This window comes from Triticum dicoccoides, chromosome 5B (assembly GCF_002162155.2).
Source record: "Triticum dicoccoides isolate Atlit2015 ecotype Zavitan chromosome 5B, WEW_v2.0, whole genome shotgun sequence".
NCBI classification, from domain to species: Eukaryota; Viridiplantae; Streptophyta; class Magnoliopsida; order Poales; family Poaceae; genus Triticum; species Triticum dicoccoides.
In genome coordinates this window covers 81,287,004-81,311,849 of record NC_041389.1, presented here as the reverse complement: position 1 = coordinate 81,311,849, position 24,846 = coordinate 81,287,004, and the positions used below count along the sequence as shown (strand labels likewise).

General features: G+C 43.2%; 1 protein-coding gene across 1 annotated transcript; it reads right to left on the bottom strand.

The window, feature by feature from the left end:
* Nucleotides 1-1,505: 1,505 nt before the first annotated feature.
* Nucleotides 1,506-3,436, bottom strand: LOC119309130 (DNA topoisomerase 2-like). The gene is made up of 5 exons (XM_037585196.1): nucleotides 2,933-3,436; nucleotides 2,481-2,501; nucleotides 2,030-2,322; nucleotides 1,871-1,937; nucleotides 1,506-1,784 (listed from the first exon to the last, which is right to left on the bottom strand). The coding sequence occupies exons 1-5, from the start codon at nucleotides 3,434-3,436 to the stop codon at nucleotides 1,506-1,508; spliced, it is 1,164 nt and encodes a 387-aa protein (XP_037441093.1).
* Between the last annotated feature and the right edge of the window lie 21,410 nt (nucleotides 3,437-24,846).

The window sequence follows — 24,846 nt, the reverse complement described above, 5'->3', positions numbered from 1 at the left end:
AAGCATACCTAATTCCGATTGTATGGCTGGCTGCGCACAATCTCCCTTTTAATCCAAGCCAACCGAAGATCATCTCTAGAGAAGGATAAGAAAACTTCCCTGTTCTCCTTTATCTTGAAGATATCTGCTGCTAGGGCTGGACACGAGCCGAGCCGAGCCGAGTTCAGTCCGAGCCTGGCTTTGGCTCGCCTAAAGCGAGCCGAGCTCGGCTCGGCTCGTTGGTTGAACGAGCCTGTTTCTGGAGGCTCGGCTCGTTTTGCCACTGGCTCGGTCCAGCCCGAGCAGCTCGTGTGCGCACTGTTATACTGAACTTTTGAACAGCAAAACAATGCAACGCGTACATCAGACACCGCCTGATGGACAATGGTGCATTCAGTCAACTTAACAATACTACAATGTCAATATGTCAGAGGGGAAATACTACAATGCCACTGAATTTTGGACGGCATGGTGCATCAATCGATCAATAAACAGGGCGAACTGAATTGCCGACAGCAACACTCCATCAATGAACAGAGCAAACTGAATTTTCGACAACAACGGATGGGAAGATGCCAAGCGCTGGAGCCAGTAGCCTTACCTACTCGTTCCTGGTGCGCTCGAAGAGAAACAAGCAGAGGCACGACCGGCGGCGGCTGGTCTGGCGAGTTCCGTGGGCAACTCCGTCAGAGCCAAAACCAACGCGTCCAGCTTCGGGGTTCTGGACGTGGCAAGGAGGGATGCGAGGAGAAGGCCGACAAAGGGAAGGGGAACGGTGGCAACTTGTGCGGAGACTGCGGCGACTCGCGCGGAGAGGACGGTGGGATGAGAGGTGGCGGCGGCGGCGGAAGGCAGAGCCAGTCGCCTACTCGGGCGTTCTCTCGCCTCAGTCGGGGCCTCTGGGATAGAGGGATGTTTTTGGGCTGGGCCTCAATCGGTGCACCGAGCTGGACCGGGCCAAACTCGGCTCGGCTCGGTCAGATTTCGGGCCTACTTTTCAAACTCGGCTCGCTACAAATACTTCACGGGCCGAGCTGATTCGGGCCGAGCTGAAACGAGCTTTGAGCCGAGCTGAAAAGCTCGTTCGTACGTCCAGCCCTATCTGCTGCCACCAAAATATCATCTACTTGCAGACCTTGTAATTTTTCGATCGTTGCGATACACCTGGCAATGCTGCATGGATCCTCCAGCTTCTTCTCCTCAATTGCAGCGAACCGATCAATTTCTTCCCGCTTCAGTTTTAGGTATCGCTCAAGGAACACATCACCGCGGTCACGTTTCTTGATTTCTCCACGCTGTGCTCCATGCATCTCTGAGAATATTTGTGTGGGTCTTGGTGGGGCATGCATATATGACATACGAGTAGATGAATGTGGGAGAGAATCCAAATTGGCTCCCTTGCTTAGTTTAGACTCGGCCAAACGAAGGAGATTGGTGACAAAACCCGGGTTAGAGACTGCAATTGTGAGAAGTGAACATTAGCATTAGTGGTGCAACCACAGTTCAAGGATGCCAAAATTAACTAATCACATACCCCTCGTAAGGAAATCTTCGGATAGCTCACACTTGGACCCAAACTTTCCCTGAGGAGTTGTCAAGGTCTCTTTGGTCTGTGAATCAAAGGCAGGGTTTTCAATGAGTGCATTAACAAATACCCATAGGTAGCCCTTCACTGTATGTAATTTCATGCTAGCATGCTTGTTTTTCTTGTTCACAATGCCCATCAAATGGTTGGCGATTTGGTTTGCGACGTAGTCAACATGAGTTCCGCCTCTTATGGTCGCAATTCCATTTACAAAACTGACCTGCAATCCAAACAAATTGTCTGAGGTATACCTGTAACAACACATGCTACGACGGAGTAACCTACAGAATTCTAGCCCACACTAACCTGCTGAAACTGGCCTTCACTTAGACTCACACACACCTCCCAACGATCATTTACCTTCTGGTAAATTCTGAAAAAAAAAGACAAATTTGAATAACCGGAAATAATACTTGTCAGAGTTGTTCATAAACACACCTAAACTCCCAAAAGACTATGTCAAACCTTGGTAGCTCGATTCCTTCTTTGGAAACAGAGTCAATATAGAGTTGCACATACTCGGAGAAGCTTTTTGCTGCTACCTTCTGACCATTCAACTCAACATTCACGGATTTGCCAAGGATGCCCGCCATATCAACTACTCTCTTCCTCATGAGTGCCACGATATCACGGTCGAGCGTCTTGGTGAAGTCAAACTTGGCAAGGTCAGGCTTGAAGGTAACTCTGGTCCAGTTCTCTGACTGCTCACACTTTTTAATCTCAGGCTCTGATTTCTTCCCCTTGTTTTCAGAGAAAATCTGCACAAGCATTCAAGGACATTAGTTAATACTCCTATTGAGTGTACTAAAATCTATAGTAATATTGAACGTACCATGTACAAACCTAATAGTCAATTTAAATTAGATATGTGTGGTCATGTCAGTTTTTAAACTAGATATGTGTCTTCATGGTAAACCTTACTGATCAATGCTGCAAACTATCAAAGGAAACAAGATTCAGATCAGTAATATTAAAAAAAAATATGTAGCCAGGTCATACAGCGGAGAAATTTTGGGCAGGCCCTGCAAAACTTTATCCATTTTGCCTAGTTAAACATTACTCTTCTAAAAAACGTTCAGTCGCAGTAAAAAAAGAACTACGGTCTCGCACTCCAATATAATCAGATCTGAATTCTAGAGTGGTCAAATACTCAAATGGCACATCGATTTGTCAGGTGTCCCTTTTTTTATCTAACTAATCCACACCAGAAAACCAAAATATCAATATCATCAGATTCTGAATTCTAGAGTGATATACTCAAATGACAGATCGGTTTGCCAGGTGCCCCTTTTTTTTAATCTAACTAATCCACACCTTAAAACCAAAATATCAACTGTAAAACGCTCATGAAGTCCATGATTGTATCACCTGCTTGTACTTCTTCTGCCGGCGCCCATCAGCGATCTCGATGACGAATTCCCAGGAGAAGATGTTGGCGAGTATGGCGCCGTAGCCGTCCCTGCTGCCGAAGGTCTTCCGCTCGTTGTCATGGTAGCGGCGGCTAGTGAGGAGGTTGGCGAAGATCAGCTCCGGCACGTAGACGCCCTCCTCCTGGTCGATCTCAACGGGTATCCCGTGTCCGTTGTTGTAGACAGAGATACAGCAGCCCTCGACGTCGATGTCGACCTGGAGGGAGTCCATGGAGGGGTCGCGCTGCTTGTGGTCGGCAGCGTTGACGAGAATCTCGTCGAAGATCTTGTAGAGGCCGGGGACGTAGGTGACATACCGATGCACCATGGCACCGTCCTCGTAGACCCAGAGAGGCGTCTTGTGCTGCTGGACCGAGCCGTAGGTGTCTGGGCGCAGCCTGATGTGCTCCAGGTACGTCTCCTCGATGGACTTCAGCGGGGGATTCGTGGAGGCGGCGGCCATGGCGGCACGCCGAGGTTGTAGGTCGTGTGCCGCTAGGGATTTGGTGCCGAGGATTGCGGGGTGTGGGAGAAGGGGCGGGGTTCGAAATTTAAATGTTGGGGGTAGGGACGTAGGGTTCTCGTGTGGGGTTCGGGGAACGGAAGGCTAGGATCTCGGGTGGTGGGATCTGACGGTGCAAATTGTATAGGAGAGTGAACCAGACGCTATTATTTCACTTGTTGGTGTCACGAGAGCTGCTCGGGTCGCTCTCGCGGGCGGCCAGGGGGCGAAACCTAGCCGCCGTCAGTGTAGATCCACCGGCCCTCTTCCTCTCGCCGCCGCCAGCTGACGTCGCCAGGCAAAGCCCGCGCGGCTCGGCGGCGGCATGGCACTTCCTCCTCCCGTTTGAGCTCCAGCAACGCGGAGCTGCTCATCTCTGCGGGATCCAGGGCGGTGCTCTCGCACCGGCGTGCGCACGGGGCAGGGGTGGCCGTGTTCGAGAGCAGGGAGGCACATGTAGGACGCCGCAACATGGCTGTGTCGGGGAGGCCGTGGATCTGGCGGCTTCGAGAAGGGTGGCTTCGGGCCAGGGGCCTTGATTCGCGACGACAGCTCAGATGCGTGGGATCCGGCGCTAGAGGGAGTGAGGCGGCACGATAGGGCGGTGGCGGGTGGGGCCGCGCAGGGGGTACTGCGGGCGCGTTGGGGGCGCGAGGGAGTACCCAATGCGCGGGGAAGGGGGGTGCATGGATCTGCCAGGTCGTCCGTGGCTAGTGTTTTCGGTGGGGGCACTGTCGGCTGCTGGTGGTGCCTGATTGCCGCTTGATGGAGCAGGGAGGCTCCGACCGCGGTTGGATGTGGGGTGCAGGACCTGATTTGGTCTATGTAGGCCCGTCGTCGGGGAAGCTAGCTGGTGGACGTGCACAATGGTGGCGTGCTCGCTGTGTGGTGGGTGCGCGGTCCAATGGAGGTACTGGTTGTTGGGTAACGTAGCAATAATTCACAATTTCCAACACATCACCAAGATCAATCTATGGAGATTCTAGCAACAAGAGAGGGAGAGGATGAGTTGATCTTCATACCCTTGAAGATCGCGATGCGGAAGCGTTACAAGAACGCGGTTGGTGGAGTCGTACACACAGCGATTCAAATCGCGGTCGATTCCGATCTAAGCGCCGAACGGACGGCGCCTCCGCGTTCAACACACGTACAGCCCGGGGACGTCTCCTCCTTCTTGATCCAGCAAGGGGAGAGGAGAAGTTGAGGGAGAACTCCTACAACACGACGGCGTGGTGGTGATGGAGCTCGTGGTTCTCCGGCAGAGCTTCGCTAAGCACTACGGAGGAGGAGGAAGTGTTGGAGGAGGGAGGGGCTGCGCCAAGGGCAAGGGTGCGGCTGCCCTCTCTCTCTCCCTCACTATATATAGGGGGAAGGGAGGAGGGGGAGGCGCCCTAGGGTTCCCTAGGGGAGGGGCGGCGGCCACAAGGGAAACCCTAGATGGGTTTGGGCGCCCCCACCCCCTAGGAAACTTGCCCCCCAAGCCGGGAGGGGCGGCTGCCCTAGGGGTGGCGCCCCCACCTCTCCTGGTTACGTGAGATGGGGTGGGAGGGGCGCTCAGCCCCTTAGTGGGCTGATGTGCCCTCTCCCCTTGGCCCATAAGGCCCCCCAACGCTTGCCGGGGCCTCCGAAACCCCTTTCGGACACGCTGGTCATCACCTGGTACCCCCGGAACAATTTCGGACTCCAATACCCTTCGTCCAATATACCGATCTTCACCTCCAGACCATTCCGGAGCTCCTCGTCATGTACGGGATCTCATCCGGGACTCCGAACAACCTTCGGTAACCACATACTATTTCCCATAACAACTCTAGCGTCACCGAACCTTAAGTGTGTAGACCCTACGGGTTCGGGAACCATGGAGACATGACCGAGACGTTCTCTGGTCAATAACCAACAGCGGGATCTGGATACCCATGTTGGCTCCCACATGTTCCACGATGATCTCATCGAATGAACCACGATGTCAAGGATTCAAGCAATCCCGTATGCAATTCCCTTTGTCAATCGGTATGTTACTTGCCCGAGATTCGATCGTCGGTATCCCAATACCTCGTTCAATCTCGTTACCGGCAAGTCACTTTACTTGTTCCATAATGCATGATCCCGTGACTAACTACTTAGTCATATTGAGCTCATTATGATGATGCATTACCGAGTGGGCCCAGAGATACCTCTCCGTCATACGGAGTGACAAATCCCAGTCTCGATTCGTGCCAACCCAACAGACACTTTCGGAGATACCCGTAGTGCACCTTTATAGCCACCCAGTTACGTTGTGATGTTTGGTACACCCAAAGCACTCCTACGGTATCAGGGAGTTACACAATCTCATGGTCTAAGGAAATTATACTTGACATTAGAAAAGCTTTAGCAAACGAACTACACGATCTTGTGCTATGCTTAGGATTGGGTCTCGTCCATCACATCATTCTCCTAATGATGTGATCCCGTTATCAATGACATCCAATGTCCATGGTCAGGAAACCATGACCATCTGTTGATCAACGAGCTAGTCAACTAGAGGCTCACTAGGGACATGTTGTGGTCTATGTATTCACACATGTATTACGGTTTCCAGTTAATACAATTATAGCATGAACAATAGACAATTATCATGAACAAGGAAATACAATAATAACCATTTTATTATTGCCTCTAGGGCATATTTCCAACACTGGTCGACCTCGGGCTGCTGCCTAGGAGTGGCTGCACCAGGTGAAAGAATGGTCGGTCGGCGGCCACGGCGCCTGTGGGTGTCACTATCCTCCTTGGGGGCATTGTCGGGAATCACAACCTCTACTCCCGGATCAAGTCCTTCGTTTGAAAGTATTATTGAGCATTTTTGATCTATCCTTATAGATCTTGATGCTCAATGTTCAAGTACCTTAATCCAGGTTTTCCATTGAAAAACACCTTTTTCAAATACCCTATATGCTTTCTAGAAATTCTATATCATTTCTGATCAACAATACGTCAACAACATATACTCATCAGAAATTCTATAGTGCTCCCACTCACTTCTTTGGAAATACAAGTTTCTCATAAACTTTGTATAAATCCAAAATCTTTGATCATCTCATCAAAGCGTATATTCCAACTCCGAGATGCTTACTCCAGTCCTTAGAAGGATTGCTGGAGCTTTGCATACTTGTTAGCATCTTTTAGGATTGTCAAAACCTTCTGGTTGTATCAGATACAACCTTTCCTCAAGAAAATCGTCGAGGAAACTATATTTTGACATCCTATCTACAAGATTTCATAAATAATGCAGTAGCTGCTAATATAATTCTAATAGACTCTTAGCATCGCTACGAGTGAGAAAGTATCATCGTAGTCAACTCCTTGAACTTGTCAGAAAACATCTCAGTGACAAGTCGAGCTTTGTTAATGGTGACACTTATCATCATTGTCTGTCTTCCCTTTTAAAATCCATCTGTACCCAACAGCCTTATGACCATCAAGTAGTTCTTCCAAAGTCTACACTTTGTTTTATACATGGATCTTCTCTCGGATTTTATGGCCTCGAGCCATTTGTCGGAATCCGGGCCCACCATCGCTTCTCCATAGCTCGTAGGTTCATTGTTGTCTAGCAACATGACCTCTAAGACAGGATTACCGTACCACTCTGAAGCAGTACGCGTCCTTGTCGTCCTACGAGGTTCGGCAGTGACTTCATCCGAGGCTTCATGATAACTATCATCAGCTTCCACTTCAATTGGTGTAGGTGCCACAGGAACAACTTCCTATGCCCTGCTACACACTAGTTGTAGTGACGTTTCAATAATCGTATCAAGTCTCCACCATCCTCCCACTCAATTCTTTCGAGAGAAACTTTTCCTCGAGAAAGGACCCATTACTAGAAACAATCACTTTTGCTTCCGGATCTGAAATAGGAGGTATACCCAACTGTTTTGGGTGTCCTATGAAGATGTATTTATCCGCTTTGGGTTCAAGTTTATCAGGATGAAACTTTTTTTCACATAAGCGTCGCAGCCCCAAACTTTCAAGAAACGACAGCTTAGGTTTCTCTAAACCATAGTTCATACGGTGTCATCTCAACGGAATTACGTGGTGCCCTATTGAAAGTGAATGTGGTTGTCTGATACGTCTCCATCGTATCTACTTTTCCAAATACTTTTGCCCTTGTTTTGGACTCTAACTTGTATGATTTGAATGGAACTAACCTAGACTAATGCTGTTTTCTGCAGAATTGCCATGGTGTTGTTTTATGTGCAGAAAATAAAAGTTCTCGGAATGACCTGAAACTCCACTAAACACCTTAGAAAAAAAACAATAAAAAATCCTCGCCAAAGATGAAGACCAGGAGGCCCACACCCTGTCCACGAGGGTGGGCCCCCCCTGGGCGCGCCCCCAACCTCGTGGGCCCTTGGTGGCCCTCCGACGCCAACTCCAACTCCATATATTGGCTTTCGAGGAGAAAAAAAAAACAGAGAGAAGAGATCATCGCGTTTTACGATATGGAGCCGCCGCCAAGCCCTAATCTCTCTTGGGAGGGCTGATCTGGAGTCCGTTCGGGGCTCCGGAGAGGGGGATTCGTCGCCGTCGTCATCATCAACCATCCTCCATCACCAATTTCATGATGCTCACCGCCGTGCGTGAGTAATTGCATCGTAGGCTTGCTGGACGGTGATGGGTTGGATGATATTTATCATGTAATCGAGTTAGTTTTGTTAGGGTTTGATCCTTAGTATCCATTATGTTCTGAGATTAAAGTTGCTATGACTTTGCTATGCTTAATGCTTGATACTAGGGCCCGAGTGCCATGATTTCAGATCTGAACCTATTATGTTTTCATGAATATATGTGTGTTCTTGATCCTATCTTGCAAGTCTATAGTCACCTACAATGTGTTATGATCCGGAAACCCCGAAGTGACAATAATCGGGACCACTCCCGGTGATGACCATAGTTTGAGGAGTTCATGTATTCACTATGTGCTAATGCTTTGTTCCGGTTCTCTATTAAAAGGAGGCCTTAATATCCCTTAGTTTCCAATAGGACCCTGCTGCCACGGGAGGGTAGGACAAAAGATGTCATGCAAGTTCTTTTCCATAAGCACGTATGACTATATACGGAATACATGCCTACATTACATTGATGAACTAGAGCTAGTTCTGTGTCACCCTATGTTATGACTATTACATGACGAACCGCATCCGGCATAATTATCCATCACTAATCCGGTGCCTATGAGTTTTCCATATACTGGTTCTCGCTTATTTACTTCTCCGTTGCTACTGTTACAATCACTACAAAATACCAAAAACATAACTTTTGTTGTCTTTACTTTTGTTACCGTTACCACCACTATCATATTACTTTGCTACTAAACACTTTGCTGCAGATACTAAGTTTCCAGGTGTGGTTGAATTGACAACTCAGCTGCTAATACTTGAGAATATTCTTTGGCTCCCCTTGTGTCGAATCAACAAATTAGGGTTGAATACTCTACCCTCGAAAACTGTTGCGATCCCCTATACTTGTGGGTTATCAAGACCTTTTTCTGGCGCTGTTGCCGGGGAGCATAGCTCTATTCTTTGAGTCACTTGGGATTTATATCTGCTGGACACTATGAAGAACTTGAAAGATGATCGAACTACTATTTTGCCCTCAACTACGAGGGGAGGTAAGGAACTGCCATCCAGCCTTGCACTAGATTCTCCTTCTGTTATAAGTAAGCTTGCGACACCTAAACCTGCTACTGCTATGAATTCTGATATGTCGCATGTTATTGATGATGCCACTTCTGCTATGCATGATACTTATGATGAAACTACTTCTATGCTTGATAATACTGTGCCCCTTGGGTGAAATTCTTGATGAGCAAATTGCTAGGTCTAGAGAAAGAGAAATTATTGAACCTGAATACGATGATGATAGTGATGATGAGAATATGCCTGCTATTCCTGAGGGTTATCTTTTTGATGCGGAATCTTTTGCAGCTATTTTTGCTTGCCAGGATAGATATGAACTTAAGAGGTTGCTAGTTAAATGGAGTAAAGAATCTTTTAGAGATAGAATGAGACCCGACCCTGCTTTTGCTACTTCACCTATTTGTGTTCCCGATAAGGATTATTATGATTTTTCTGTTGATCCAGATATAATTACTTTCGTTGAATCTGATCCTTTCTATGGTTATGAATCTGAAACTGTTGTGGCACATCTTACTAAGTTAGATGATATAGCTACCCTGTTTACTAATAATGAGAGATCGCGCTACCTTTATTTACTCAAAATATTTCCGTTCTCATTAAAGGGTGATGCTAAGATATGGTTTAATTGTCTTGATCCTAGTTGTGTGCAAAGTCCCTAGGATATGATTTATTACTTCTCTGCTAAAAATTTCCCAGCTCATAAGAAACAAGCTGCCTTAAGGGAAATATACAACTTTGTGCAAATTGAAGAAGAGAGTCTCCCACAAGCTTGGTGGAGGCTTCTCAAGTTACTTAATGCTTTACCTGATCATCCTCTTAAGAAACCTGAAATACTTGATATCTTTTATAATGGACTAACTGATGCTTCCAGAGATTACCTGGATAGTTGTGCTGGTTCTCTTTTCAGGGAAAGAACACCGGATGAAGCTGAAATTCTATTGAATAATATGTTGACAAATGAAAATAATTGGGCACCTCCTGAGCCACCTCCTGAGCCAGTTCCAGAGCCAATTACCGAGCCTATTCCTAAACCAACTCCGAAGAAGAGAGGTGTTCTATTTCTCAGTCCCGAAGATATGCAAGAGGCAAAGAAATCTATGAAAGAAAAAGGTATTAAAGCTGAAGATGTTAAGAATTTACCTCCTATTGAAGAAATACATGGTCTTAATTTACCGCCTGTGGAAGAAGTATATGATCTCAATTACTTGTTTACTGAAGAACCTCCCGATATCCCGACACAGGTAGTAAAGGTAAATTCTCTCTATAGATATGATAAAGCTAAAGTCCCTCCTACTAAAATTGCTAGTCAGTGCTTGGATGAGTTTGATGACTTTATGTTTAAGCAAGATGACTTTAATGCTTATTTTGGTAGACAATTAAAACAGTATACCTTTATGATTAAACGCTTGGGTGATTATATGGCTGATATTAGAGGTGAACTTAAACTTGTTAGCAAACATGCTTCTATGGTTACCACTCAAGTAGAACAAGTACTTAAAGCTCAAAAAGAAGTGCTTGATGAAATGAATAGTAAGAAAAATGATTATGCTGTTAGGGTGGCTACTAGAACTGGTAGAATGACTCAGGAACCTTTGTATCCTAAAGGCCACCCTAAGAGAATCGAGCAAGATTCTCAGAGAAATAACATTGATGTACCTAGTTCTTCTAAAAGGAATAAAAAGAAAAATGATAGGACTTTGCAAACTTCTAGTGAACCTATTGCTGAACCACCTGAGAATCCAAATGACATCTCTATGTCTGATGTTGAAACACAATCAGGTGATGAACATGAACCTAGTGATAATGTTAATGATAATGTTCATGTTGATTCTCAACCTAGTAATGATAATGATGTAGAAGTTGAACCTGTTGTTGATCTTGATAACCCACAATCAAAGAATCAACGTTATGATAAAAGAGACTTCGCTGCTAGGAAACATGGTAAAGAAAGGGAACCATGGGTTCAGAAACCCATGCCTTTTCCTCCGAAACCATCCAAGAAAAAGGATGATGAGGATTTTGAGCGCTTTGCTGAAATGATTAGACCCATCTTTTTGCATATGCGATTAACTGATGTGCTCAAAACAAATCCTTATTCTAAGTATATGAAGGATATCATTACTAATAAAAGAAAGATATCTGAAGCTGAAATTTCCATCATGCTTGCTAATTATACTTTTAAGGGTGGAATACCAAAGAAACTTGGAGATCCAGGAGTACCTACTATACCATGCTCCATTAAGAGAAATTATGTTAAAACTGCTTTATGTGATCTTGGAGCCGGTGTTAGTGTTATGCCTCTCTCTTTATATCGTAGACTTGACTTGAATAAGTTGACACCTACTGAAATATCTTTGCAAATGGCTGATAAATCAACTGCTATACCTGTCGGTATTTGTGAGGATGTGCCTGTTGTGGTTGCAAACGTTACTATTTTAACGGACTTTGTTATTCTTGATATTCCCGAGGATGATAGTATGTCTATTATTCTTGGAAGACCTTTCGTTAATAATGCAGGGGCTGTTATTGATTGCACCAAAGGCAATGTCACTTTTCATGTTAATGGCAATGAGCACACGGTACATTTTCCGAGGAAACAACCTCAAGTTTATAGTATCAACTCCATTGGAAAAATTCCATCGATTATATTTGGAGGTTTTGAATTTCCTCTCCCTAATGTCAAGAAAAAGTATGATATTCTTATTGTTGGGGATTTTCATATCCCCTTTGAGGTAACTTAGTGTTATTCGAAATTTCTCCGGTTCCGTGATTATTCGGAATGAGTTCGTTAACAAGACTTGATCAACCTTATTAGTGGGTTCATTTTGATGATCACGAGACGGATGAAACTAGAAGCACAACCTTCTGTACCCTTTTTATATTTTCTGTTATTTAGTAGAAATAAAGTAAAATAGTATTTTTCTGTCTGTCTCCTGACTTATCCGTGCAAAATAAAAATATCCCGAAAATAAAAGTCCTCAGAATGCCATGCCAATTTAATATGATTTTTTCGGGAATATTTGAGGATTTACTGTGCAAAAATTACCACGGGGGGAGCTACCACCTGGTCACGAGGGTGGAGGGCGCGCCCCCTGCCTCGTGGGCCCATGATGGCCCTCCTCCACCTATCCCTGCACCCATCTTCTTCCTCCGCCTCACACAAACACGAAAAACCAACTCAAGCACGAGTTCCAGCCCCCGTTGCTGTGATTTTCGATTTCCTTGCTCAAAGCACCTCTCACAAAACTGCTTGGGGAGATTGTTCCTTGGTATGTGACTCCTCCATTGGTCCAATTAGTTTTTGTTCTAGTGCTTTATTCATTGCAAATTTGTGCTGCATAGGTGACCATGTTCTTGAGCTTGCATGTCAAATTTATATGGTTCCAAGTAGTTCCAATGCTTTATATAGGCTCTAGGCACTTGTGGGAGTTGTTACAATCAATTTTATTGAAGTTGGTTCACTTTTATTTGAAGTTACTAAAAATTTCAGATTGTTTCAGAAAATAATGAAGAGACTTTTAAGGGGCTCGTCGAGCCGAAGCTCTAAGGAAAAACAAAAGGAAGAAGAGCAGAAGCCCAAATCTAATTTGCCTTGCACCACGGAGGTCCGGCCGTGTGAATGGCCTTCCGATGGCTTTTTGAGGAGAGCCGGGATTTATGAAGATTTCTATTTATTGATTGAGAATGCTGGCCTCACCGACTTCCTCCGCGACCAACGTCATCAGTATCTCTTACTCACAAATACTTTTGTGCAAAACTTCTACTTTTTCCCTAAGAAATCACCTCCGACAGTAGAGTTTCATTTATATGACGTTGTTAAAGAGATGACATTAGCTAAATTCTGTGAGGTTTGCAGAATACCCTGTAAGGGCACCTTAGATGAACCCCACCGTAATGAAGTAGAAGATTTTATTAACACTATCACTGTGGGAGAAACCAGGAAGGTTTCTGATGCAAGGATCACTAGCATACATTTTCCTGTTTTACGCTACTTTGCCTTATTTGCTAGTCGATGCTTGCTTGGACGCGGGAACTGTGGAAACCTTAGTATCCTGATATTATTATTTTGTTCCATGGTTTATACCGCAATAACTCTGTTAGTATGGGTGGGATTGTTGCTAGACGGTTAAGTCTGAACCGTACTAAGGGCCCCATCTTTGGAGGCATTTATGCTTCACGCCTAGCTGAACATTTTGAAATACCTATTAGGCATCAGGAGAAAGAAGAAACAACGCTGCCCCGAGTTTACTTAAATTATAAGAGTATGATAGCGCATGACTTTCTTGTTAAGAGTCGCGAAGGGGAGCTCAAATAAAATTATACTTTGATAAACATCACCCTGAGACTATTACTTTGCCTGCTCCCTCTTTGTTTAACTTGTCTGCAGGTCCTCACATCATTCCGTGGTCGGCCGTTCAAGCCTATTGCAATCCTGCACCAGCCCCGGAACCGGAGCCACAAGATGAGCCTCCACAACTATCTGTTTATTCTTGGGATCCAGAGGAGGTTGCCAGCCAGTGGCAGCCGGAGCCTTCTTTGTCATAGTATGACCCCAACTACACCTACGGGTATCCGCCAGGCTATCCCTGGCAATAGACCAACTTAGGCCAAAAGCCTAAGCTTGGGGGAGTACGTATTTCTCACCGACATTATATTCATGTTCACACACACTCATTGCTACATGTCGGTGCTCATACTCTTTCACTGTAATATCCATGCTAGTTTATTTTCTTTTTCATGCTTTCTTCTTGTGTGTTTAATAAACCTTAAGAAAAAAAGAAAAAAAAATAATAGTAGTTTATTTCTTGTCATAGTAATTAAAATGAAAACCCAAAAATATTTCCCGTTCTTATTTTACTTGTTGGGAGCTTTCCCGTGTAAATAGTTTTTATTTTCTTTTCCTTCTTTTGGAGGTCGAGAAGACCATATTGAAAATGTTTAGTGGCTCTTATATGCATGATTGTTTATTTAACTTCGAGCCCAAATTAATTGTCTTCTCTCTTGAGTTGAATGCTTGTAGATTCCAGCTTAGTCCAATGCACGTGCACTCTTATTATTATACACATCGTTCGGTCGTGCAAGTGAAAGGCAATAATGATGATTTATGATGGACTTATTGGGAAGAGAAAAGCTGGTATGAACTCGACCTCTCTTGTTTTTGTAAATATGATGATTCATCGTCCTGAGTCAGCTATTATGAAGTAAACATATTTGCAATGACATTTAGAGATTATAGTTGCTTGTGCCATGCTTGATTAGCTATGAGTTATAATGGTTTACCTTGTGTGCCAACATGCTATTAGGATTATTATGATGTGGTATGATGGGATGGTATCCTCCTTTGAATGTATTAAGTGACTCGACTTGGCACATGTTCACACATGTAGTTGAATCAAATCAACATAGCCTTCATGATATTTATGTTCATGGTAGATTATATCCTACTCATGCTTGTATTCAGTCTAAATTAATTTTGATGCATGTTTACGACTGTTGTTGCTCTCTGAGTTGGTCGCTTCCCAGTCTTTTGCTAGCCTTCACCTGTACTAAGCGGGAATACTGCTTGTGCATCCAAACTCCTTAAACCCCAAAGTTGTTCCATATGAGTCCACTATACCTACCTATATACGGTATTTACCTGCCGTTCCAAGTAAATTTGTATGTGCCAAACTCTAAACCTTCAAATAAACATTCTGTTTTGCATGGTCGATTAGCTCATATGTCAACTAGAGCTGCCCTTATCTTCCGTGTTAGGCAGGTTATTCTCAAGAGGAGTGGACTCCGCTCCTCATTCACGAGAAAATGACCGGTATCCGGGATGCCCAGTCCCATGCTTTATGCAAACTAAATCAAAATAACTGCAAACAAAACTCCCCTGGGACCCGTTGAATGTTGGAGGCACTTGTTGTTTCGAGCAAGCCATGGATTGATGCTTGTGGAGGAGGGGGAGTATAAACTTTACCATTCTGTTTGGGAACCGCCTATAATCTATTTAGCATGGAAGATATCGTCGTCTTTTCGTTGTTATGTTGACAATGAGAGTATGCTGCTCAAAATATAATTTATCTCTATTTCAAAACCGAGCTCTGGCACCTCTACAAATCCCTGCTTCCCTCTGCGAAGGGCCTATCTATTTACTTTTACATTGAGTCATCACCCTTCTTATTAAAAAGCACCCACTGGAGTGCACACTGTCATTTGCATTCATTATAATTGGTTTATATTGGGATGACTTGACTGGATCTCTTTTACCATGAATTACAATGTTTAGTCAATCCTTGATCTTTAAAGGTGCTCTGCATTTATGTTTTGCGGTCTCAGAAAGGGCTAGCGAGATACCATTTTGTTATACCATGTTATGATTATTTTGTCATCCGAGTTTTATTATTATAGCTCGCTAGCTGATTATGCTATTGATATGAGTAATTGTGAGACCTACGTGTTATTGTGAGTATGGTTAGTTCATAATATTTGCTGAAACTTGAATGCTGGCTTTTCATGTTTACAACAACAAGAGCAAACAGAGTTTGTAAACGTTTTTCTTTTTCTCTTTCAGTTTGTCAACTGAATTGCTTGAGGACAAGCAAGGGTTTAAGCTTGCGGGAGTTGATACGTCTCCGTCGTATCTACTTTTCCAAACACTTTTGCCCTTGTTTTGGACTCTAACTTGTATGATTTGAACGGAACTAACCCGGACTGATGTTGTTTTCAGCAGAATTGCCATGGTGTTGTTTTATGTGCAGAAAATAAAAGTTCTCGGAATGACCTGGAACTCCAAGGAACACCTTAGAAAAAACAATAAAAAATCCTCGCCAAAGATGAATACCAGGGGGCCCACACCCTGTCCACGAGGGTGGGGGGTGCCCCCCTGGGCGCCCCCCTGGGCGCGCCCCCTACCTCGTGGGCCCCCTGGTGGCCCTCCGATGCCAACTCCAACTCCATATATTGGCTTTCGGGGAGAAAAAAATCAGAGAGAAGAAATCATCGTGTTTTACGGTACGGAGCCGCTGCCAAGCCCTAATCTCTCTCGGGAGGGCTGATCTGGAGTCCGTTCGGGGCTCCGGAGAGGGGGATTCGTCGCCGTCGTCATCATCAACCATCCTCCATCACCAATTTCATGATGCTCACCGTCGTGCGTAAGTAATTGCATCGTAGGCTTGTTGGACGGTGATGGGTTGGATGAGATTTTTCATCTAATCGAGTTAGTTTTGTTAGGGTTTGATCCCTAGTATCCATTATTTTCTGAGGTTGATGTTGCTATGACGTTGCTATGCATAATGCTTGTCACTAGGGCCTGAGTGCCATGATTTCAGATCTGAACCTATTATGTTTTCATGAATATATGTGTGTTCTTGATCCTATCTTGCAAGTCTATAGTCACCTACTATGTGTTATGATCCGCAACACCGAAGTGACAATAATCGGGACCACTCCCGATGATGACCATAGTTTGAGGAGTTCATGTATTCACTATGTGCTAATGCTTTGTTCCGGTTCTCTATTAAAAGGAGGCCTTAATATCCCTTAGTTTCCAATAGGACCCTGCTGCCACGGGAGGGTAGGACAAAAGATGTCATGCAAGTTCTTTTCCATAAGCACGTATGACTATATACGGAATACATGCCTACATTACATTGATGAACTGGAGCTAGTTCTGTGTCACCCTATGTTATGACTATTACATGACGAACCGCATCCGGCATAATTATCCATCACTAATCCGGTGCCTACGAGTTTTCCATATACTGGTTCTCGCTTATTTACTTTTCTGTTGCTACTGTTACAATCACTACAAAATACCAAAATTATTACTTTTGCTGTCTTTACTTTTGTTACTGTTACCACCACTATCATATTACTTTGCTACTAAACACTTTGCTGCAGATACTAAGTTTCCAGGTGTGGTTGAATTGACAACTCAGCTGCTAATACTTGAGAATATTCTTTGGCTCCCCTTGTGTCGAATCAATAAATTTGGGTTGAATACTCTACCCTCGAATACTGTTGCGATCCCCTATACTTGTGGGTTATCAAGACCTTTTTTTGGCGCCGTTTCTGAGGAGCATAGCTCTATTCTTTGAGTCACTTGGGATTTATATCTGCTGGACACTATGAAGAACCTGAAAGATGATCGAACTACTATTTTGCCCTCAACTACGAGGGAAGGTAAGGAACTGCCATCCAGCCTTGCACTAGATTCTCCTTCTGTTATAAGTAAGCTTGCGACACCTAAACCTACTACTGCTATGAATTCTGATATGTCGCATGTTATTGATGATGCCACTTCTGCTATGCATGATACTTATGATGAAACTACTTCTATGCTTGATAATACTGTGCCCCTTGGTGAATTTCTTGATGAGCAAATTGCTAGGTCTAGAGAAAGAGAAATTATTGAACCTGAATATGATGATGATAGTGATGATGAGAATATGCCTGCTATTCCTGAGGGTTATCTTTTTGATGCGGAATCTTCTGCAGCTATTTTTGCTTGCCAGGATAGATATGAACTTAAGAGGTTGCTAGTTAAATGGAGTAAAGAATCTTTTAGAGATAGAACGAGACCCGACCCTGCTTTTGCTACTTCACCTATTTGTGTTCCCGATAAGGATTATTATGATTTTTCTGTTGATCCAGATATAATTACTTTGGTTGAATCTGATCCTTTCTATGGTTATGAATCTGAAACTGTTGTGGCACATCTTACTAAGTTAAATGATATAGCTACCCTGTTTACTAATAATGAGAGATCGCGCTACCTTTATTTACTCAAAATATTTCCGTTCTCATTAAAGGGTGATGCTAAGATATGGTTTAATTGTCTTGATCCTGGTTGTGTGCAAAGTCCCCAGGATATGATTTATTACTTCTCTGCTAAAAATTTCCCAGCTCATAAGAAACAAGCTGCCTTAAGGGAAATATACAACTTTGTGCAAATTGAAGAAGAGAGTCTCCCACAAGCTTGGTGGAGGCTTCTCAAGTTACTTAATGCTTTGCCTGATCATCCTCTTAAGAAACCTGAAATACTTGATATCTTTTATAATGGACTAACTAATGCTTCCAGAGATTACCTGGATAGTTGTGCTGGTTCTCTTTTCAGGGAAAGAACACCGGATGAAGCTGAAATTCTATTGAATAATATGTTGACAAATGAAAATAATTGGGCACCTCCTGAGCCAGTTCCAAAGCCAATTACCAAGCCTATTCCTAAACCAACTCCGAAGAAGAGAGGTGTTCTATTTCTCAGTCCCGAAGATATGCAAGAGGCAAAGGAATCTATGAAAGAAAAAGGTATTAAAGCTGAAGATGTTAAGAATTTACCTCCCATTGAAGAAATACATGGTCTTAATTTACCGCCTGTGGAAGAAGTATATGATCTCAATTACTTATTTACTGAAGAACCTCCCGATATCCCGACACAGGTAGTAAAGGTAAATTCTCTCTATAGATATGATAAAGCTAAAGTCCCTCCTACTAAAATTGCTAGTCAGTGCTTGGATGAGTTTGATGACTTTATGTTTAAGCAAGATGACTTTAATGCTTATTTTGGTAGACAATTAAAACAGTATACCTTTATGATTAAACGCTTGGGTGATTATATGGCTGATATTAGAGGTGAACTTAAACTTGTTAGCAAACATGCTTCTATGGTTACCACTCAAGTAGAACAAGTACTTAAAGCTCAAAAAGAAGTGCTTGATGAAATGAATAGTAAGAAAAATGATTATGCTGTTAGGGTGGCTACTAGAACTGGTAGAATGACTCAGGAACCTTTGTATCCTAAAGGCCACCCTAAGAGAATCGAGCAAGATTCTCAGAGAAATAACATTGATGTACCTAGTTCTTCTAAATGGAATAAAAAGAAAAATGATAGGACTTTGCAAACTTCTAGTGAACCTATTGCTGAACCACCTGAGAATCCAAATGACATCTCTATGTCTGATGTTGAAACACAATCAGGTGATGAACATGAACCTAGTGATAATGTTAATGATAATGTTCATGTTGATGCTCAACCTAGTAATGATAATGATGTAGAAGTTGAACCTGCTGTTGATCTTGATAACCCACAATCAAAGAATCAACGTTATGATAAAAGAGACTTCGCTGCTAGGAAACATGGTAAAGAAAGGGAACCATGGGTTCAGAAACCCATGCCTTTTCCTCCGAAACCATCCAAGAAAAAGGATGATGAGGATTTTGAGCGCTTTGCTGAAATGATTAGACCCATCTTTTTGCGTATGCGATTAACTGATGTGCTCAAAACAAATCCTTATGCTAAGTATATGAAGGATATCATTACTAATAAAAGAAAGATACCTGAAGCTGAAATTTCCACAATGCTTGCTAATTATACTTTTAAGGGTGGAATACCAAAGAAACTTGGAGATCCAGGAGTACCTATTATACCATGCTCCATTAAGAGAAATTATGTTAAAACTGCTTTATGTGATCTTGGAGCCGGTGTTAGTGTTATGCCTCTCTCTTTATATCGTAGACTTGACTTGAATAAGTTGACCCCTACTGAAATATCTTTGCAAATGGCTGATAAATCAACTGCTATACCTGTCGGTATTTGTGAGGATGTGCCTGTTGTGGTTGCAAACGTTACTATTTTAATGGACTTTGTTATTCTTGATATTCCCGAGGATGGTAGTATGTCTATTATTCTTGGAAGACCTTTCCTTAATACTGTAGGGGCTGTTATTGATTGCACCAAAGGCAATGTCACTTTTCATGTTAATGGCAATGAGCACACGGTACATTTTCTGAGGAAACAACCTCAAGTTTATAGTATCAACTCCATTGGAAAAATTCCATCGATTATATTTGGAGGTTTTGAATTTCCTCTCCCTACTATCAAGAAAAAGTATGATATTCTTATAGTTGGGGATTTTCATATCCCCGTTGAGGTAACTTAGTGTTATTCGAAATTTCTCTGGTTCCGTGATTATTCGGAATGAGTTCGTTAACAAGACTTGATCAACCTTGTTAGTGGGTTCATTTTGATGATCACGAGACGGATGAAACTAGAAGCACAACCTTCTGTATCCTTTTTACATTTTCTGTTATTTAGTAGAAACAAAGTAAAATAGTATTTTTCTGTCTGTCTCCTGACTTATCCGTGCAAAATAAAACTATCCCGAAAATAAAAGTCCTCAGAATGCCATGCCAATTTAATATGATTTTTTCGGAAATATTTGAGGATTTACTGTGCAAAAATTACCACGGGGGGAGCTACCACCTGGTCACGAGGGTGGAGGGCGCGCCCCCTGCCTCGTGGGCCCATGATGGCCCTCCTCCACTTATCCCTGCACCCATCTTCTTCCTCCGCCTCACACAAACACGAAAAACCAACTCAAGCACGAGTTCCAGCCCCCGTTGCTGTCATTTTCGATCTCCTTGCTCAAAGCACCTCTCGCAAAACTGCTTGGGGAGATTGTTCCTTGGTATGTGACTCCTCCATTGGTCCAATTAGTTTTTGTTCTAGTGCTTTATTCATTGCAAATTTGTGCTGCATAGGTGACCATGTTCTTGAGCTTGCATGTCAAATTTATATGATTCCAAGTAGTTCCAATGCTTTATATAGGCTCTAGGCACTTGTGGGAGTTGTTACTATCAATTTTATTGAAGTTGGTTCACTTTTATTTGAAGTTACTAAAAATTTCAGATTGTTTCAGAAAATAATGAACAGACTTTTAACGGGCTCGTCGAGCCGAAGCTCTAAGGAAAAACAAAAGGAAGAAGAGCAGAAGCCCAAATTTAATTTGCCTCGCACCGTGGAGGTCCGGTCGTGTGAATGGCCTTCCGATGACTTTTTGAGGAGAGCCGGGATTTATGAAGATTTCTATTTATTGATTGAGAATGTTGGCGTCACCGACTTCCTCCGCGACCAACGTCATTAATATCTCTTACTCACAAATACTTTTGTGCAAAACTTCTACTTTTTCCCTAAGAAATCACCTCCGACAGTAGAGTTTCATTTATATGACGTTGTTAAAGAGATGACATTAGCTGAATTCTGCGAGGTTTGCAGAATACCCTTTGAGAGCACCTTAGATGAACCCCACCGTAATGAAGTAGAAGCTTTTATTAACACTACCACTGTGGGAGAAACCAGGAAGGTTTCTGATGCAAGGATCACTAGCATACATTTTCCTGTTTTATGCTACTTTGCCTTATTTGCTAGTCGTTGCTTGATTGGACGCGGGAACTATGGAAACCTTAGTATTCCTGATATTATTATTTTGTTCCATGGTTTATACCGCAATAACTCTGTTAGTATGGGTGGAATTGTTGCTAGACGGTTAAGTCTGAACCGTACTAAGGGCCCCATCTTTGGAGGCATTTATGCTTCACGCCTAGCTGAACATTTTGAAATACCTATTAGGCATGAGGAGAAAGAAGAAACAGCGCTGCCCCGTGTTTACTTAAATTATAAGAGTATGATAGCACATGACTTTCTTGTTAAGAGTCGCGAAGGGGAGCTCAAATACAAATTATACTTTGATAAACATCACCCTGAGACTATTACTTTGCCTGCTCCCTCTTTGTTTAACTTGTCTGCAGGTCCTCACATCATTCCGTGGTCGGCCGTTCAAGCCTATCGCAATCCTGCACCAGCCCCGGAACCGGAGCCACAAGATGAGCCTCCACGACTATCTGTTTATTCTTGGGATCCAGAGGAGGTTGCCAGCTAGTGGCAGCCGGAGCCTTCTTCGTCACAGTATGACCCCAGCTACACCTACGGGTATCCGCCAGTCTATCCCTGGCAATAGACCAACTAAGGCCAAAATCCTAAGCTTGGGGGAGTACATATTTCTCACCGACATTACATTCATGCTCACACACACTCATTGCTAGATGTCGGTGCTCATACTCTTTCACTGTAATATCCATGCTAGTTTATTTTCTTTTTCCTGCTTTCTTCTTGTGTGTTTAATAAACCTTAAGAAAAAAAAGAAAAAAATTAGTAGTAGTTTATTTCTTTGTTGTAGTAATTAAAATGAAAACCCAAAAATATTTCTCGTTCTTCTTTTACCTGTTGGGAGCTTTCCCGTGTAAATAGTTTTTATTTTCTTTTCCTTCTTTTGGGGGTCGAGAAGACCATATTGAAAATGTTTAGTGGCTTTTATATGCATGATTGTTTATTTAACTTCGAGCCCAAATTACTTGTCCTCTCTCTTGAGTTGAATGCTTGCAGATTCCAGCTTAGTCCAATGCACGTGCACTCTTATTATTATACACATCGTTCGGTCGTGCAAGTGAAAGGCAATAATGATGATTTATGATGGACTTATTGGGAAGAGAAAAGCTGGTATGAACTCGACCTCTCATGTTTTTGTAAATATGATGATTCATCATTCTTGAGTCAGCTATTATGAAGTAAACATATTTGCAATGACATTTAGAGATTATAGTTGCTTGTGCCATGCTTGATTAGCTATGAGTTATAATGGTTTACCTTGCGTGCCAACATGCTATTAGAATGATTATGATGTGGTATGATGGGATGGTATCCTCCTTTGAATGTATTAAGTGACTCGACTTGGCACATGTTCACACATGTAGTTGAATCAAATCAACATAGCCTTCATGATATTTATGTTCATGGTAGATTATATCCTACTCATGCTTGTATTTGGTGTAAATTAATTTTGATGCATGTTTACGACTGTTGTCGCTCTCTCAGTTGGTCGCTTCCCAGTCTTTTGCTAGCCTTCACCTGTACTAAGCGGGAATACTGCTTGTGCATCCAAACTCCTTAAACCCCAAAGTTGTTCCATATGAGTCCACTATACCTACCTATATGCGGTATTTACCTGCCGTTCCAAGTAAATTTGTATGTGTCAAACTCTAAACCTTCAAATAAACATTCTGTTTTGCATGCTCGATTAGCTCATATGTCAACTAGAGCTGCCCTTATCTTCCGTGTTAGGCGGGTTATTCTCAAGAGGAGTGGACTCCGCTCCTCATTCACGAGAAAATGGCTGGTATCCGGGATGCCCAGTCCCATGCTTTATGCAAACTAAATCAAAATAACTGCAAACAAAACTCCCCTTGGGACCCGTTGAATGTTGGAGGCACTCGTTGTTTCGAGCAAGCCATGGATTGATGCTTGTGGAGGAGGGGGAGTACAAACTTTACCATTCTGTTTGGGGACCGCCTATAATCTGTTTAGCATGGAAGATATCATCGTCTTTTAGTTGTTATGTTGACAATGAGAGTATGCTGCTCAAATTATAATTTATCTCTATTTCAAAACCGAGCTCTGGCACCTCTACAAATCCCTGCTTCCCTCTGCGAAGGGCCTATCTATTTACTTTTATGTTGAGTAATCACCCTTCTTATTAAAACGCACCGCTAGAGAGCACACTGTCGTTTGCATTCATTATAATTGGTTTATATTGGGTATGACTTGACTGGATCTCTTTTACCATGAATTACAATGTTTAGTCAGTCCTTGATCTTTACAGGTGCTCTGCATTTATGTTTTGCGGTCTCAGAAAGGGCTAGCGAGATACCATTTTGTTATATCATGTTATGATTATTTTGAGAAAGTGTTGTCATCCGAGTTTTATTATTATAGCTCGCTAGCTGATTATGCTATTGATATGAGTAATTGTGAGACCTACGTGTTATTGTGAGTATGGTTAGTTCATAATATTTGCTGAAACATGAATGCTGGCCTTTCATGTTTACAACAACAAGAGCAAACAGAGTTTGTAAAAGTTTTTCTTTTTCTCTTTCAGTTTGTCAACTGAATTGCTTGAGGACAAGCAAGGGTTTAAGCTTGGGGGAGTTGATACGTCTCCGTCGTATCTACTTTTTCAAACACTTTTGCCCTTGTTTTGGACTCTAACTTGTATGATTTGAATGGAACTAACCCGGACGGACGCTGTTTTCAGCAGAATTGCCATGGTGTTGTTTTATGTGCCGAAAATAAAAGTTCTCGGAATGACCTGGAACTCCACGGAACACCTTAGAAAAAACAATAAAAAATCCTCGCCAAAGATGAAGACCAGGGGGCCCACACCCTGTCCATGATGGTGGGGGGCGCCCCCCTCCCTGGGCGCCCCCTAGGCGCGCCCCCTACCTCATGGGCCCCCTGGTGGCCCTCCGACGCCAACTCCAACTCCATATATTAGCTTTCGGGGAAAAAAATCAGAGAGAAGAAATCATCGCGTTTTACGATACGGAGCCACCGCCAAGCCCCAATCTCTCTCGGGAGGGCTGATCTAGAGTCCGTTCGGGGCTCCGGAGAGGGGGATTCGTCGCCGTCGTCATCATCAACCATCCTCCATCACCAATTTCATGATGCCCACCGCCGTGCGTGAGTAATTGCATCGTAGGCTTGCTGGACGGTGATGGGTTGGATGAGATTTATCATGTAATCGAGATAGTTTTGTTAGGGTTTGATCCCTAGTATCCATTATGTTCTGAGATTGACGTTGCTATGACTTTGCTATGCTTAATGCTTGTCACTAGGGCCCGAGTGCCATGATTTTAGATCTGAACCTATTATGTTTTCATGAATATATGTGTGTTCTTGATCCTATCTTGCAAGTCTATAGTCACCTACTATGTGTTATGATCCGGCAACCCCGAAGTGACAATAATCGGGACCACTCCCGGTGATGACCATAGTTTGAGGAGTTCATGTATTCACTATGTGCTAATGCTTTGTTCCGG